At 46.8% G+C, this 17,287-nt stretch overlaps 1 protein-coding gene across 4 annotated transcripts in view; it reads right to left on the bottom strand.

Annotated features, from left to right (window-relative positions):
- The window catches only part of ADAMTS17 (ADAM metallopeptidase with thrombospondin type 1 motif 17), a 327,264-nt gene that overhangs the window by 97,259 nt on the left and 212,718 nt on the right, over nt 1-17,287 (bottom strand). For all 4 annotated transcript variants that reach the window (XM_013060100.2, XM_045070851.1, XM_045070852.1 and 1 more), the window contains exons 14-15: nt 14,205-14,332; nt 1,054-1,174 (exon numbers count right to left, since the gene is read on the bottom strand). In XM_013060100.2, the coding sequence (XP_012915554.2) occupies nt 1,054-1,174; nt 14,205-14,332 (249 nt within the window). The remainder of the gene's footprint in view (nt 1-1,053; nt 1,175-14,204; nt 14,333-17,287) is intronic.

Consider the following 17,287-nt stretch of genomic DNA (forward strand, 5'->3'; position numbering starts at 1 on the left):
AGAAGGAATGTTTCCTCTAGACTCTAGTCTAGAGGAATGTTTCCTCTAGTCTCCCAACCATATAGAGACTGGGGAGCATACACGGACTTTTCCTCTTTGCCTTAGTCCCAGGGGCCTGTGTTCCGTGGGGCAGAGGCCTGCCCGTGATTTTGTTTTCTTGTGGAGGTAACACTGAACTGAAAATCTTCTATCCAAAGCCATCATCCAAATTAAAATAGAGGCTTTTCAGCTCAGCTCCACCCAATAAGCTATGTTGGTGATGCTGCTCTTGGTGACGGGCGAGTAGACACTCTCTAAGGCTTCCAGAAGAGTTTTCCCCCCAGATGACCTGCCTGCCTCCTGCTCCTCTCATTATGTACGTATCAACCCAGATACCTCCCTGGGCACCAGAAGCTGATGTTCTCCGGGACAGGTGATCAGAAACCATCTCCCACCTCTGGGCAAAGCAGCCTATACCTGTGCAGGTGGTTCAAGCAGAAAGTCCCATCAGCTGAACTTTGATGGTCTTCTCTAAGCGCAGCTTTGCGGGGGGTCCTACATTTGGGAAACAGGTGACTCCCCTACTTTGCATTCACAGTCAGCAGTGGCAACTCAGGCTTCCAGGGAGAAAAGGCTTTGTGAGCCATTTAGGGATGTGTGTAAACGCTGTCCTACTTTAACTGAAAGAAAACTCTGAGAAAACCTCTTCTATCTGTAGGTGAAAACAACATGGCGTAGCATCACATCAGAAGATGGGCTGACATGAAGCTTCAGGGGGCTGGTTGGTTGGGCAAACTACTCACATCTAGGAACCTCAAGATATTCTGGCTAACGTGTTTTCTCTTTGCCTTTCAGCAGTCCTCACACTGACCGGCCAGGTCGCCTATCTATCACCGACTAGCCCTTATCAGTGAATACAGGGAAGGCAGGTGATCCTCGGCTTTGTGCAAAGGGAATAAAGCATATAAATACCATAGGCTGTCTTGCACTTGCAGTAAGCCCTTGGGTCTCCCCGTCACCCATCCTCCCCCTTAGAAAGGCCAGGGTCGTCTTGCCCTTGGGCTTCACACTCACCTGTGCCCCGAGAGTGGCTGAAGTCACCCTTCACCACTCGGCATGTCTTGCCGTCCCCACTGCAGACTCCACACCGGTCTTCCTTGGCGGCAGACCCGATAATGCCATCACAGCCAATTTTCTGAATGACCAAAGGGCTGGGTTATTCCAGGTTTAAGACTCGGAGAGATTTTCAAAGAGGATCTCAGCAGCACTGACTTCTCCACTAGGCCCAGCAAGCATGGTGCCTGGGGCCCACCATCTTTTGAGAGGCCCGACAAAATATTTTAAAATCAGAAGAGAAAAAAAATGAATAGAATCTAGCTTGCAGTCTATCTGTCTTTATATCCACATAGTTGTCATACATATTTTTAAATTATTTGTTAGAGAGGAGGGGGCGTGAAGGCAAAAAGTCCTCAGAAGTCCCACTGAGGCTGGAAGCCTGCCCCTCCGAGCGCTGCCTGAGGCAGATGCCAGCCTCTGACTCCCACACACCTTTCAGGGCGGCCACAACTTCACTGGATTCACATTTCCCTTGGGGCTACATGGGGCAACCTCTGGCTTGGTTGGAAGAGCCATCAGAATAGTCTGGAGCAACCACCCTGACTTTCCTGTTGAGGTCAGGAAGCCCAGACCTCATTGAGACATGGCTGGGAATGAGCCCCCGCAGTTCTCTGTTAAGACCCAGCCCAAGAAGACCCCTTCCAAAAAGGCCTGGGTGTGATCAGAGAAGAGTAACCTGACCCTGAGTGGCTCTGGACAGCACAGCCCAAGTCAGTTCATGAAAAGTGGGAAGGAGATATGAACTCCTGTTCTCCCTTCAAAAACAAATGCATGGGTTTTATATTCTGCAAAACAACATATCGAGATTTCTAGTATGGTGAACATGGAGTATTTAATTGTTCAGTAGTTAAATTGCTAAAACTCCCCTCTCCACTTTTTCCCCGAAGTGAATACTTCCAGAACAAGACCGAGTTTCCTTATCACCCTGCATTAGGTATTGGTGCTTTAAGGCGTAAAGGAGTCAACAGCCAGATTAACTCAGGCCAAGGTGATTTTGCTCCTTCCCACGATGCTTGGAGGGGTGCTAGCAAGGTGCTTCTCTCCTTGTACTACCCACTCCTATAGCAACTTCCTCTTGGCCCCATGGCTCATAACTTAATCAGAATACACATGCTTTGTGATGGTAGCGCTGGTCTTTTTTTTTTTTTTTTAAGATTTATTTATTTGCCAGTGAGCAAGCGAGCGAGCATAAGTAGGGGGAGGGGCAGAAGGAGAGACTCTCAAGCAGACTCCCTGCTGAGTGCGGAGGCCAATGAGGTGCTTGAACCCATGGCCCATAAGATCACAACCTGAACCAAAACCAAGAGTGGGATGCTTCACCGACTGGGCCTCCCAGGCACCCTGCACTGGTTCTTCAACAGGAATGTGCATCCACCTTTCCAGGAGGGCTATCAAAACAGACTGCTGGATCCCGTGCCCAGCAGGGCTGTGCATTTCTAACAAGTTGTCAGGCGAGGCTGCTGCTGCTGCTGCTCGTCTGGACCATATCTGGAAAACCACCCCAGGATGGGATGCCCTGTGAAGGATGAATGTGTGTTCCTCCTAAGCAACAATCCCAGAGTCTCATCCTGGGATCCTATCATTTCCTTAGGGAAGAGCTGTGAGAAAATTACTGTTGCGCATCCAAAAATGGTAGCATAACTGAATATGTTTCGGAGAAGACCTGAAGATCTGCTAACTGCTGAGCAAAGTGAGTCCAAAAATGACCATTAAGAAAACTGAGAAAGAGCAGCATTTGGAGACTAGGGGGAAGGAAGAAAAGAAAAATTCAAATGTGTTCAAAGTGACAGAAATGCAGGCCAAGGGCAAGGCTGGGGCCTTTAGCAGCCAGAAGCCAGGCAAGGAATGAGTGCAGGCAAGTGGACTTGAAAGGGCTGAGGAGATTTAGGTGACACATGAAGACCCAGATGGTAACTGGCTCAGACTGCAACACCTCGCTGGGGCAGAACACCCAAGGGGGGCCCAGAGGTAGACCAGTTGCCGCAGGGTACCTGGCACCTGGAGCACATTATAGGAGCTGCCACAGTTCAGGGTCTGGACCACTGGCCGATCTTTCAAGCTGCTCAATATAAAATGAAGTAGGCTAAGAATCCAAGGCAGCCAAGATCCAAAATTTTGCTCAACCAGCATGCTCAGCAAAGGACCTAGAAGCAAATCCATGGGGTCCTGCATGTGTGTGCTGCCCATCTATATTGCTCCTATGTGTTCAGAGCTTCATCCATTTCCCTAAACCCTGACCTCTTTCATGTCACCCCGACCTGATATGTGCCTTCCCCATCTCTCAGGTGCTTTCAGCTCTAGACTTTTCCTATATGGGCTTCCTATTTTCCTTAAACCACATTCCCACTCAGCAATAGTAAGCCTCTGGCTTGGCTACCTACTCCCTGTCTGGTTCCTCAGTTGGAATTTCCTGATGAAACACTTTCTAGATGCTCTAAGTTAACACCCCACTCTGTCCAGGCAGCTTCCCTCCCTAGCCCCAGTGATGGCACCTGACAAATCTGAGGCCACACAACAAGCTGTCTGGCGGGGCCAGGAGCAGTCCCTCACCTCTCGCCTCCCAGTCCTGGGATGGCTGGGTATCTCCCCTGATTATCCTCAGCCAGGGACTGGTGATCACTGGGAGTTTCTGGAGAGCGTGGGGCTCCTTCTGAAGGCAACTGGGTTTGCAAGAATGTAGAAATGTTCAGAATAAAGAAGCTAAAGGAACAGGAGAAACGCCACCTGGAGGGAAAGGGAATGTGAAGGGAGAATCTGTGCTAGGATTTCAAAAGGCCATCTGCGGTCTGGCTGGGAGATCAGGACAAGGGGCAAAGCGTGTGTTTGCAATCTGCCAGAGCAGGAATTCACCCAAAAGCAGAAAGGGCAGGCATGGGTGGTACTTCAGGAAGAAACGGGACAGGGACTCAGTGGGAGGAAGGGCCCTTAGGAGAGCACACACTTTCCTGGATGAGCAAACCACTTCTCCCCCAAGTCCCCTGAAAGAAGGACCTTGGTGGGAAAGAGACAAGTGATGAGGAAAAGTCATGGCATAAGTGAGGGCTTGTGAAGCCCTTGCACACCCAGACCAGCATGTGGTGTCTTTGTGGCTGACCCTGGCAGATGCTGTTGGCCCACACAAGCAAACGCAGGTCTGGAGCAATTTCCTACCCCTCATGAGACTCTTGTCATGGCTTGGAGCACAGTATAAGGAACATGTATACGTCTGTGTGGCAGCAAAGCCCCAACCAGTACCCATTTAGACCTCATGGCTTCCAAAGTTGAAGTAAATGCAATGTTTCGAGTTGATTTCCTTTTTTTCAGGGATGAAGAACAAGTCAGTTGTGAGTCCAGCAAGGCCTGATGTCTGTGGGGATGCTGGGCCATGCTGGGCCTGCAGGGAACTAGCCCTTGACTCTTTTCTGAGGGTCTGGGATGTTTACAGGCAAGTCCAGGGGGCCCCATCCTCATCAGCATCTGTTCAAGAGGCCCAATATAGCATCTAAAGAGTGTGGGCTTAGATCTGGATCTGATACGGGGGGGATCCTTTCAGAAACCAGATTTTTTGGTTGGTCATGGGGGATAAAATTAGTCTATGAAAATGCTATGTCCTTTCGGACAAAGTCTGGCTCTGTGTGCTCTCGATAGCCTAAAAGGAACAACTTGCCCCAGTCTGACCAGTAGTCAATTTCTAGGGTAGGAAGAAGCCCTCCCAGGCCCAGGGACATAAGATGGCCTAGGGTGGGAGTCCTCCACTGCCAGCAGGCCAGAATCACCTCGAGGGCTGGGCAGGTCACCCATCGCTGCAGTGGGGCCCATGGATTCATCATTTCCAGTGAGTTCCCAGGTGATGCTAGGGGCCCAAGACATATTGGGAGTCCACTGTCCTAGGTCTGGAGCTCAGAGATAGAAATCCTCATGGAGGTAGCCATTGCTACCAGATGCCAAGCCTTCTGTGTCCTGTGTACCTGTGTAACTCTCCCTGTTCTCCACCCACACCCCCTTGGAAAGACCCTCGTCATGAATTTCCACTGATAAATTAAGTCCTGTTGCCTCGACCCTCTGTCACCCCGAGCTAAAGCAATTCTGGGCTGAGGCATCCCGGAGGGATGTGAGGGACCCCAGCTGAGCCACGGGACAACAGAAGCTGGCTCCCCTATACTTTCAGGAAGCAGAGGTTCCTTACAGTGGTGCTCAGGCCAAGGAAATGATCCATGGGAAGATCCATAACAACAGAATGTCTAGTCACAAAACCATAAATGCCCTCAATTGAGGGCCTCACAGATCACCTGGATATTCTGTCCTTCTACTCACAAGCTGGGTACACTTCTACACCTCTCCACCAAGGAAACAGAAACTCTGACCTGGAGACTTCAAAAGCCTTGCTTATAGGATTTACGTTATCTTAACATGTTTAAGTTGTCAAAGGCTGGATACAGGGGAAACTGCTCTGTTATTTTCTCCTTTATCCCTAAGCAGCATCTTGTTTCCATTTTAAAAGTCAGCTTCTTTCATTAAGACTTCACCTCTAAGAACAAAGCTATCCTCAGCCCTCACTTCAAATTGTAGCTAACGTCCTTCTGGATTAGGGCTAAATTACCCAGGCAGGTAGGCCATCAGCTTCTCTTCCTAAATGTTATGCTCAAGGTTGTCATCAAAACACATATCCTGAGGATGATTACAGATTTGGATATGAGCCTCAGTTTCCCCATTCTTAAAGCAAGAGTAGTAACCTCAACCTCAGAAGTAGAAAATGACCTCTGCTCTGGCTCACTGCCTGGGGCCCTGGTGATGGGTGGGTGCTGTCAGGACAGATGGAGACCGCCAACTTCCTTCACAGGCTAACTTCCTTCTAGGGGGTTGGGGGACAGCTTCCACTGTCTGAGCAGATTGGGGATGAATAGGTCATTGTCCTCTATCCCTTTTTCTTCCACGGAACCCCTGCTCTCTCCAAAAAGGGAAGAGAGGGAAGGAGAAGGTAGGCAGGACCACATCCTTCCCCTGTCCCTCTTGGTAAAAGATGCATGGAGAGCCAGTGTTTAGAGGCTCACCCACAGGTGGGCTTTCCCATAATATCAATGCAGCAGGTCACTGTCTGCCCTAGGGAGCTTCTCAGATCAGGTGCAAACAGGAACACACACAGGGTCACCCTTTAAATTAATTCTTCAGGGCACTCAGGCCGGGACAGCTTTGTGTGCTCTGCCCACTCTGCTTGGTATTATTTTCAGCACTGAGTGCATTTGAGGGCAGGGCACACAAAGGATGCCAGTGTCTGAAGAGCAGTAAATCTGAGAAGCAATGCACAACAGTCACACTAACCTGCCAATAGTGGCATTTCCTCCCTTTTCACAGAGTTAATGCAAATGATATAGAATATGCTTGTAAGGGACTGGGATTTTTTTTCCCCACAATGGAAGCTATGATAGCATTCAATTCAAGTCATTAGTTCTGAATTTTTCTCTGAGAGAGGGAGAGAGAGAGAGAGAGAGACTGACATGGAGAGGGATAGAGGGAGAGGAAGAGAATCTTAAGTAGGCTCCATGCTGGGCATGGAGCCCTAAGCCAGGCTTGACCTCATGACCCTGAGGTCATGACCTGAGCTGAAATCAGAAGTGAGATGCTTAACCAACTGAGCCACCTAAGTGCCCCACTTATTTATTTTTTTAATTAATTCCAAATTTTTTTTTTCATTTTTGTTTGAAAGATTTTATTTATTTGACAGACAGAGATCACAAGTAGGCAGAGAAGCAGGCAGAGACAGAGAGGAGGAAGTAGGCTTCCCGATAAGCAGAGAGCCTGATGTGGGGCTTGATCCCAGGACCCTGGGATCATGACCTGAGCCGAAGGCAGAGGCTTTAACCCAGAGTCACCCAGGCGCCCCATTAATTCCAAATATTAAAGGAGTTTTGTTTTTTAAACAGGCTCCCCACTGAGCAGGAAGCGTGATGCAGGGCTTGATTTCAGAACCTTGAGATCATAACCTGAGCCAAAGGCAGATGCCCAACTGGCTGAGCCACCCAAGCACACCCCAAACGTTAAAGGAGTTTTAACAACTGTACTTATGAAGTCTGGTATTCTAAGAGGGAAAGATGACCAAACCAAAGGAAACAGCAAATAATAAACTCTAGAATCTCCCTGGGTTTTCCTAGTGATCCCCAGCAGTTACTTTTCTGCATACTCTAGCCATTCCTGCTATCCACTGCTGAGCTTTCAAACAAAGTATTAAAGTTCCTGGTCCGTGTCTGCAGTGGGGAGCACTGTTCTGACAAACCAGGGTATGCGACACCAGGGGAGGGCACTTCCAGGGCATAATCAATCAAAAGCTCAAGATAGCGGAGACCTAATAGAGAAAGCACAAGTTCTTTCTAGTAGAGACAGACCCTGTGAAACATGCAGAAAGCCTAGAAAAGCTTTAGTGCTTAGCACTGTGGCCTGGAGCAGGGCACAGGATGAGCCAGTGTCAGGGCGGCCATTTTCCCCAGAAGTGAGGAATATCGATCTTTAGTGATTTGAAATCTGGATTCTACCCCTGGAATCCCAACACTGCTTTGATGGAAGATCACCAATGACAGACAACCTCTTCGTTACCACATCCAATGGCCTTTTCTCCATCCTCATCTTTGAACTGGTGATTTTTTCTCCTGAAAGCGTCTGGTATCTACTTTTTCGCCATGCTCATGGTCACAGCCCAGTTTAGGCCCTGATGATTCAGAGCATGACCTACAGTACCTGTTTCCTCTCCTGTGCTGCCAGATTAATCTTCCCCTAAGGAGATGAGAAGGCCCAGGGTGAAGAAGGCCCAGGAAGGCCCAGGAAATCAAGACCCTCCGTGACCACATCATACCTGCTCATCTCTTCAGCTCACCTCCCTTCTCCTTCAAATCCACACTGAACCCAATCTCCTACCATTCCCCTGCTGCAAGCCCTATTGCCTCTCAGTCTTGCCCTAACACCCTCCTACCTGGTTTCCCAGATTCCACTCAGACCCTACCACAGCCAATTCTCCATAACCAAGATGACTTCACTCTGCTTCAATCCCTCCACTCCTGTCAGAATGAAATCTAGGTTCCTGTCACAACCTCCCAGGCCCTATATGGCCCAGAGCCTGACACCCCTGCCCTCACTGCCGCTCCCTCCAGCACCTGCCACTCAGCCCTCCTGTTTCTGGAACCCACCAGCCTTAGAGCCACCTTCTGCCAGGAGCACTCTGTTCTGCCTTCACAAAGCTGCGATCTGCTTGGAGAGAAAAGCCATGCCATTCACAATCTTCCTCAGCTACAACTTCTCTCAACCTATGACAGCATTTTCTTCTCCACATGGATCAGTCCTTGGAACGACCATGTTTGTGAGTTTATGTGTTCCTTGTTTATACATTGCATGAGGACAGGGACCCCCTTGGTCCTGTTTGCTACTGCACATCTAGCACACAGAATGTGCTCAATAATCTCTGATGAATGAATAAATAAAGTTCTACCCTATGTGCTGTTACGTCTAAATCAAATCTCACTGACTCTCAATCATGACTTCATTCTTGGTTGTTAGGGTCTTGCATGGGTTAAGTCTTATCTTCGGGATACACTTCAACCACAGGGAGGACAATGTCTTACAATTCTTTGTATTCTTGTCCCCCATGCCCAAACACAGCAGCCAGCATGGTGTTAAGCACATCACAGATATTCAATGAATGCATAAGAAGGATGGTCTCTTACCAAAGCTGGGTCCTGGGGCAAAATGGGAACAGGAGACTTTGATTTTCAGAATGGGTCCTCTGCCTCTCTCTTCCGTGCCCTGAACCTGCCAGCAACCCCTCCCCAGTGGGTAAGTTTATTCTCTCCTATTTTGGATTGGGACTTACTTTCTCATACAGGTTTGGATGGTCTTTGGTTGTTTTGTTTTGCTTTTGCTTTTGGCCAGGAGAAGCATTTGCCTTCTTCAACTTCATAGCTATCTTCTTACTACAACTCTTTCTCTTCTGTTGGAGGGATGCCACTGACTTCTTGCTTTAATTTTAACTGAAAGCTTTTAGGTCAGTAGTACGGCACCCAGCCCAGCATGGCCTGGGCTCCTGTGTTAGCTGCACCACCCCTTGCTATGTTTGTCTTCTTGATTTTACCTTTGTTTGGCTAAACTACACATGATTTCTTCAGAATGAATGCAGGAAAACTAAAATTTCTGAGTTCTTCTGTGTCTCAAATTATTTTGTTCCTGTGCTTGATTGATAATTTGGCTGCAGATTATCCTAACTTTGTGCCAGGGTCGGTGTCTCTGCATTTTTCTTCATCTTTCTTATTCCTGTTACTGGTTTTTTGGTCATCAAAGAGCTGATGATCTCTGGTTGACCGCTTGTATTTGAGAATGAGGTACAGAAAGGTAAACTGAGTGACTCTGTATATGGGGTTGGAGGTGTTGCATGGTAGGCTTCCATTTGGGACTGGCATGAGGGAAATTGGAGTCCAATCCCCAACTCAGGAGGGTGAGTGCTGTGCCCAAGCATGAAGGTCACATACCTGCTCCAGCTGCCCTTGAACAGTTTATTACACCACTTTGAAAAGGAGGGCCCCAATACTAGGTGTGAAGATCATTACGCAACAGCACGTCAAGCTCCAAGTGCATGGCCAGCCATGTTGTCTGACTCTTTGCCTTCTCTTCAGTTGCAGCCAACACCTCACACCTACTCTCCCTCCCAAGTCCTAGATGCCCTCAAGCATTCTGCTTTCTTTTCTGTTGTAACTCTGCTGGTTCCTGTTCTGACCTCTGCTGCTTTGTTCCTTCAATGGAACTTCCATTCTCTTCCACCCTTCAGAAAGACATGGCATCTTTCTTTTGTCAAAGAGTGACCTCTGTTTCTCTTCCCCATCATGGTTTGTGCATTCCTGCCTTTACTATCAGTTTAGTGGAGTCCTGTCATGGGAGAGGAGCACATGTGAGGCTCCATCTACCAGCTTAACCCAGAAATTGTTAAGGGAACTTAATCAGATGGAAGGGGTGCAGGGAATGACTTCAGAGCTTTAGGCACTGCTTGTCCATAAAGGTTAAGCACCAACAGTCCTCTGTAGGGTCATGACATGGGGAGCAGGAGCAATCAGAGGGTGTTGTTGACATACAGGCCCAAGCACGAGATCCTGGTATATTTTCCTGCATGCTTATTACCCTTCTTTACACAGTGGGACTCTGAGGCCAGAGTCTTATAGTCCTCCTAAATTCCACCAGTAATTCTACTTGCTTAATGGGCCATTGTACACAAAATGGGAGGCCAATAAATGCTGGATAATGAAAACTGTCCTCTGAAATGGGCTCCAGATTCCACAATCACAAAGTCTTAAGAGCAAGTGACCCATCCACCCACACATCCACTCCCTGGGTTTCTCCTTCAGTATGTAATCAAAGGCTCTCCTTCAAGCCAGCTGCTGGGAGAACAAAGATAACCAAACATAATCGCTCCACTAAAGCTTATGGGACCTGAAGGTCTTCCTGGTTTTCATCCAGCCCAAGACACATACACAGATTAGGAGCTCAAGCAAGTGGGACCCTAACTGGAGTATGATGTCTACACGTGTACTCAAGCTGGTGAGGCCTTAAAGAAAAGCCAAGTGTACCTGGTCTCAGGTATATCCAGATCTGTCAGTTTGACTCGCTCACTTAAGATCAGTAGCTCTGAGGCAAAGTCGCACATTAGAAACATATTAACTTGATTTCTTTGCCTCTGCAGGCCAACAATAGGAATTACGAATGATGGAACTCCTGATTTATACAGACTTGCTGAAAAATAGACAATGTTTGTGTTTCTTTCCCCGACTCGCTCCCACTTTTATGAGTGCTGTTAAGTTTCATTTCAGCATGTTAAATAGTTTGTGACTCACTGAAATGAAACTTAACTCAGTCCTCATAAAAACAGAATAAAATGGTATTTCCATGTTTGATGTTATGGTTTGAATCAGCCTGCTATTTGAAGCTTAGTGGAATCTGCTCAAAATGCCATTTGGGAGCCTCTCGTCCCCTCCGTTTTCTACCAACTAGTCACTGTGCTTCTCAAAATTTCCCAGAACTCCTTCTGCCACCCCAAAATAGCAAAATTTATAGCTTAAGGGAACAGAGGAAAAAGCTAGTAAGTGAACCATGGCAATATTTCTGTAAGCGCTATCTTATATAAAATGTGGATGATTCCTACCTTTTATCCTGTATAATCAGGTTACAGTACTGATGAATAAGTACAGATCCTCAGCTTACTGAACTCCTGAGATTTTTTTTTATTACTGTTCTTCTTTCTCATCAATTTTCCTTGCCTTAATCATTCACAAGTACCACAGGAATCCAGAATATTCTACTTTGGCAATTACTGTAACAAGGCATCAATACTATATACTTGTATTTAATTTCTTATACTCTTCTTTATCTTTTAAAAGATTTTATTTATGAGAGAGAGAGAGCATGAGAAATCAGGGGGGAGGGGCGAGAAGAGGGAAGAATCTTAAGTAGACTCCGCACTCGATCTCACGACCCTGAGGTCACCACCTGAGCCAAAACCAAGAGTCAGATGCTCAACCAACTGAGCCACCCAGGTGCCCTGGTATCTCATACTCTTATTTAAGCATGCTCAACTATTATAAAACTTCATTAACTATGACTTTACTAAGTTGGATTCTTGTGAGAATTGATTTCCTGAAGCTTTATGGTTTCTCTCTGAGGAGTAAGAACGGTTAGTAAAATTACAGGTCATATTTTCACTTCCTTCAGGAAGGGAGTGGTTTCTCAGGGATTTAATCTCATGAGGCGCCTATGTGTACATGCTGCCACCACCTATCAGGAATGTTGTCCTTCTGCTAGGACTGGAGGCAGCTGATTACTGGGGTTCATCTCCTCTACCAGAGGAGATGGTACTTGTGAGAACTGACGAGGGGAGAGGTGAGGCTCCAATGACCCTGAGCCAGCCCACCTGCCACAAAACATTGGGGAGAAAGGGGCACTGTCTGCACCTGTGTTGAGGAGTGGTGCTTGGTTAGGACAGCGGTCAGTAAATGCCATGACCAGGATGGGGGTGAAGGCACTGGAGGCAGACCAGGGGCCAGGCAGAGATGGGGTGGCTTCTGGGAACAGAAAGGCAATACTTATATTATTGCCATCACATTCAAGTGCAGGGCAGGCTCTGGCTGGATGGTCCCAGATGACCACAGACTGAAGGCTGTCAGAGCCATCGTGCAGCAGCTCACCCACGTTGTTCTGACTGATAAACTGGCTCATTTGCTGTCATGGCACTGGGAAGAGTTCCTCATTGAAAAGCATGGGGTTAGAACAAAGGTCATAGAAGGGGCCCACTGGCACTGATCACTTTCAGCTGAAATCATGTCTTGCGACTTCATATGACCCCACTGGTTGTTCATCATTGTGCTGTAGGATGGCTGGCGTAAGTGTAGAATTTAGGAAAGAAAAAAAAAAAATCCTGCACTTGACTTACTGGCAGTTTTACAGAGAAATGCTGCCAATTTCGGTAACAAGGATAAGACGTGTGTTCACGCTGTCTCCAAGCTCTGCACATTCTCCACAACAACACTGTAGCCCTGAGGGCTACCAGCCCCACCACTGTCACTGCCTCCTTCCCCTGGAGGACACCTTGCCAAGACTCTCAGGCACCCAGTGCCTATCACTGACACATATCTGGATTTGATAATAAAGCCAGGCAATGCCTGGATGTTGTCAAGTTCTTTTCCTGAAAAATCTCAGTTTGGGACTAGTTTGGACTTTGCAGGGAAAAAAAATCCACTAGGGTTGAAATGGCCACAGGAACTACCCTAGAAGTTGTGTCTGTGTGTTTCTGCCTTTTTCCCTTTTACTCCATCAGGTGTCAGGAGGCAGAGAGAACAAGCAAGATGTGCTGCCTTATGGGGTCAGCGGGTCCCAGGCCTAGAGGCAGGTTTCTGGGACCAGTACAGTTAGGGGGAATGACAGCTTCTCTCCCCAGTGACCCCTGGAATTTACAATTGTTCAGTTTTTTTTTTTTTTTTGTTTTTTTGGTTTTTTTTCCATGATACTGAGCATCAGAGCTGGGTGTTAACTTTGGGAGGCATGGAGACCTCACAGGTTCTGGGACGCAGCTTCTCTTTTCTTAGCAAAATGAGAAGCCCCCCCCAGGAGCCCTTGGTGAGTGTGTTCCTTGCTTACTCTCATGCTGCAGGTGCTGGTCTCTGGAGGCCAAACAAAGTAAAGTGAATACTGGAGGCAAGACCTGGCTTTCCTTCCCATGCCAAGTGCACAGCTCTCCTGCTAGCCATCTGCTTGCTTTGGGCTTTGGGGACTAGCTCCTGACAGGTGCAGGTCAAACTGAATCATCAGGAAATACAACACACGTGGCATAAAGGAGGGTGGCATTACCTGAGTCGTGGCTCTGTGGGCACTGGAAATACACAGCCTCCTGACTCCCTTCCCCAGTTCCACACATCAGGAGGATGCTTCTTCTTAGGGAAAAATAGTCCTATCACACTGAGTTGGGGAGCGCTGCCTCGGGAAGGCTCAGCTTCTAGTGTGCCCCCAGCTCAGGGAGATTTAACACAAGTGGAAGATGAGCTTCCATCCATCGTCTCTCCCTCCCTCCTTGTTTTTCCTGTTGTCTTCGTAAATGATACTTATCATTCATTCTAATGAGTCACAGATTTTCAACACCAGGATGGCTTTGAGGACTATACTGCACTGGGCATACTGCTTCCCTGGGTACCACCTATGAAGGAGTCAGCTTTGTTCTACTCTGTCTTTGGTAGCTAAATGCAACATAGCTTGTCCAATAACACATTCACATGCATCTTCCAGCCTGATCTTAGTATTCAACCTGTTCTAGCCCTTTGTAGGAATGGCTTAAGTTACTTTAAAGTTTTTTAAGATTACCATGTTGCCACTCTTCTTCAGCCACCTCAGCTCTCCAGCTGGCCTGGGGTGGGCTTCATGCTCAGTTGCTGCTGAGGAAGGAGGGGTGCCAGTTTGCAGGAGAGAGCACCCCTAGTGCCTTCTTGAGAAGACCCATCCCCCCCAAACCTCCCAAGGTCTCTGCCCGCTCCTCCCCCCACCGTACCAAAAACTTCTGGGGGTGAGGGAGCCTCCCCTCCAAAGAAAGTCGCACCAAAGACACAAGGAAAACATATTACCTGGCACTTGCCATGCACACAGAGGTCGGTCTCATAGGGCCCGCAGGGTGTGCCATCCAGGACCCTGTCGGCCACCAACAGTGGGGACTCCTTCCCAAGGGGTGAGCAGTAGAGTTCACATGGTTTATCTGAGGAGGGAAAGGGGGAAGTGAACACTGATGGAGGAAGGGGTGTGTGGGCCACGCAAGGGGCAGGTGCTGGAGAGACATGAGCCAAGTGGGGTGCAGGTGCACGTGGGCGGTGGCCCAGAGGACAAGAGGTCAATCAATATAAAATAAAGGTCACAGAAGCCCAGCACATGTTCCTCAGAGGCATGCAGCTGGCCCCTGGAACATTCCACACAGCAAACGGAGAAAGATATGTGAGTGAGGGCTCTGGGGGTTCTTATTTACCTTATTCTCTTCATCCTTTGCAAAGATATAGTATTCCTTTTCCTTAAGGCATTAAAAACACCAGGCGGAACATTTTATTGTGTGCTGACCTCTGAGTGAACTGACTATGTATCAAGGGAGATCCTGGGATCTTCTCTTGTTGTGAGGGTGAAAAGGGGGAGAAGGTGAATGAGAATGCCTCTGGGTAGGAGGGGGTGTGGGCCCTGTGGATGTCTCCACAGCAGTGGCTTTTGTTAAATGCTTTAGTGCTCCACCAGCTGCTGGATAAAAGCAGTAGGGCTGTGATATATATGGTGAGAAGGTTCTGGGAGAAGCTGAGCTGAAAATACAGGAACAAAAGGGGCCTCTAGGACAATGTATAAGAGCCATGTCACCTGATGGGATGGAAACCCCTGGTTTCTGCTGCTCTTGGAACCAAGTGAGCTCCTAGAACATGATAAGCCCTCCTGCCTTTGCCCAGGTTGTTCCTTTACCTGGAAATCCCTCCCTGCAGAGCTTCTGGAACTTTCCTAACACCTCAGAAGGTTCCACTCCACAGCTTTCTCCTCTCATGCCATCTCTGACATAGACTCTCCAACTGCACTTTGCATACACCTCCATCAAAGCCCTTAAACATTATCCTATTGTCTTATGAGTGTTTGAGTGACTTCCATATACAAAAGGATTTTTTATAAGATGGGTTCCATTTTTAAAAGAGTTTGAAAGGGATAGGTTTTAATTATCTTTAGACTGAAGAACTGATAGTACTGCAAGACCTTAGAGGATAAAGGACTGAGATTTTTATCTCTTGTCCCCAGGCCAGGCCAAGGACATGGCTTACAGAAGGACTTGGTAAATATTTTAATCTTTCCATATAAACTTTAGAATCCGTTTGATGGTATCCCCAAAATAATTTGCTGGGATTTCATGGGAATTGTGCTAAATCTATAGATCAAGTCAGGGGGAACCGACATCTTGACAAATACTGATTCTTCCTATTCATTAAAATGGAATATCTCCCCATTTAATTCTTTTAATTCACTCATCAGAGTTTCCCTCATATAGATCTTGCACATACAGTTTTATATATAAATATGCCATTTTTGGGGTGTTTGTGTCAATGGTACTATGTTTTTAATTTCAACCCCATTTGGTCCTTGCTGGTATATAGGAAAGTGATTTTTGTACATTTACCATGTATCTTGCAAACTTGCTATAATTATTTACTAGTTCCAGGAAGCTTTTGGGTTTGTTGTTGTTGTTGTTGTTTGTTGATTCTTTAGGATTTTCTGTGTAGATGTCATCATCAAATGTAGTTTTATTTCTTTCTTCCCAATCTGTATATTTTCAATTTCCTTATCTTATTTCATTAGCTAGGACTTCCGGTATGGTGTTGAAAAGGAACAGTATAAGAAGAAATCCTTGCTTTGTTCTTGATCTTGGGAGAAAATCTTCAAGCTTATTTTTAAATAAATGAATGGATTTTGTTCTTTTCTATGTAACTCTGAAAGAGGAATACACTCCTTTCTCTCTCTCAGTCACCTAATTCTAATGACATTAATGTGATTATTTTTGCAAAGAAACTTCCAGAAACAGAAACACCAATGCTTTTGTGCTGCCTCTGTCGGTCCCTTTGTTTCCACCACTGGCTCATTTTCCAGTGGTCTCAGATAAGCAAGTGCAGGGGTAGAAAAAGGCTTTTGGAGTTGACTTAGCTTCAGAAGATCTTGGCATTCCAGCTGGATAGTTCCTGTCAAAGCAGATGTGTTGTCTCACCCAGGCTCTGGGGCTTTCATGATTGAATGACATTCAGAAAGCCATAAACATGTTCAGCAGCTTTCCACAGCTCCTCTCCCATGGAGCTCTGTTGACCAACATGCCCCGTGAGAAGTCTTGCCTTAAAACACTAGAAAGAAACTACAAAGGTTCAATAGATATGTTCAACTTGCTTGTTCTAGTTAGTTGTGGAGGTGCTGTGGAGGGGAGTTGTGAAGAACTTCCTAGGTAAGTAAAGTAATGATGCTTTAGAGTTGATTCATTCAAAAAACAGGAACTGAGTCCCTTGATCACACAAGGTACTGTTTGGGCACTACTGGTAAAGAAAGATGAGTAGTGTATGCTTTTTGTGGTAGTTTAATGGACAAGTACAGAGAAAATCCCAGATGAGGCAGACTGTGAAAATCCCCATGAAAAGGGCCTGAGCTGTTAGAGGGCAAGGTATAAAGTGGAAGGAATGTCCCAATTCCCCAGATAGCAGGCTAGAGGCAGCTGTCCCTCCATTTAGATGGAATGGTCCAGGAAGGCAGCCAGTGGAAGAAGTATGAGAGACTAAAATGTAAACTGAGCTCACGTTCTGGAAGGTTCATTTGACCAAATTTTTGAGGTCAAACTTTTGAGGTCCTTGGGACCCCAAGGTTTCCCATTGGCATCTTGGGGAACCACTGGAAGAATGCAGCACCATAGCTCCCAGTCTGAATGGATGGGGTATTTTCTTCACACACTGGGCTTTCTCTTATGTTTCACTGTTAAGGAAAGAAGGGTCTTCCGGTCCAAGCAGTTTGAAAACTATGGATTTTAATTACTTTTAAACTGAAGTGCTGGAATAACTGAGCTTTGAAATGGTTCATTCAATAGCAGTAATTATTGTGATGATGGTGCTGATGTTGACAAAATCATAAATGAAATTAATTATCTACTATGTCAAAGGCAGCA

This window comes from Mustela putorius, unplaced genomic scaffold, assembly GCF_011764305.1.
Source record: "Mustela putorius furo isolate JIRA1106 unplaced genomic scaffold, ASM1176430v1.1 tig00003972_pilon_pilon_pilon, whole genome shotgun sequence".
Taxonomy (NCBI): Eukaryota; Metazoa; Chordata; class Mammalia; order Carnivora; family Mustelidae; genus Mustela; species Mustela putorius.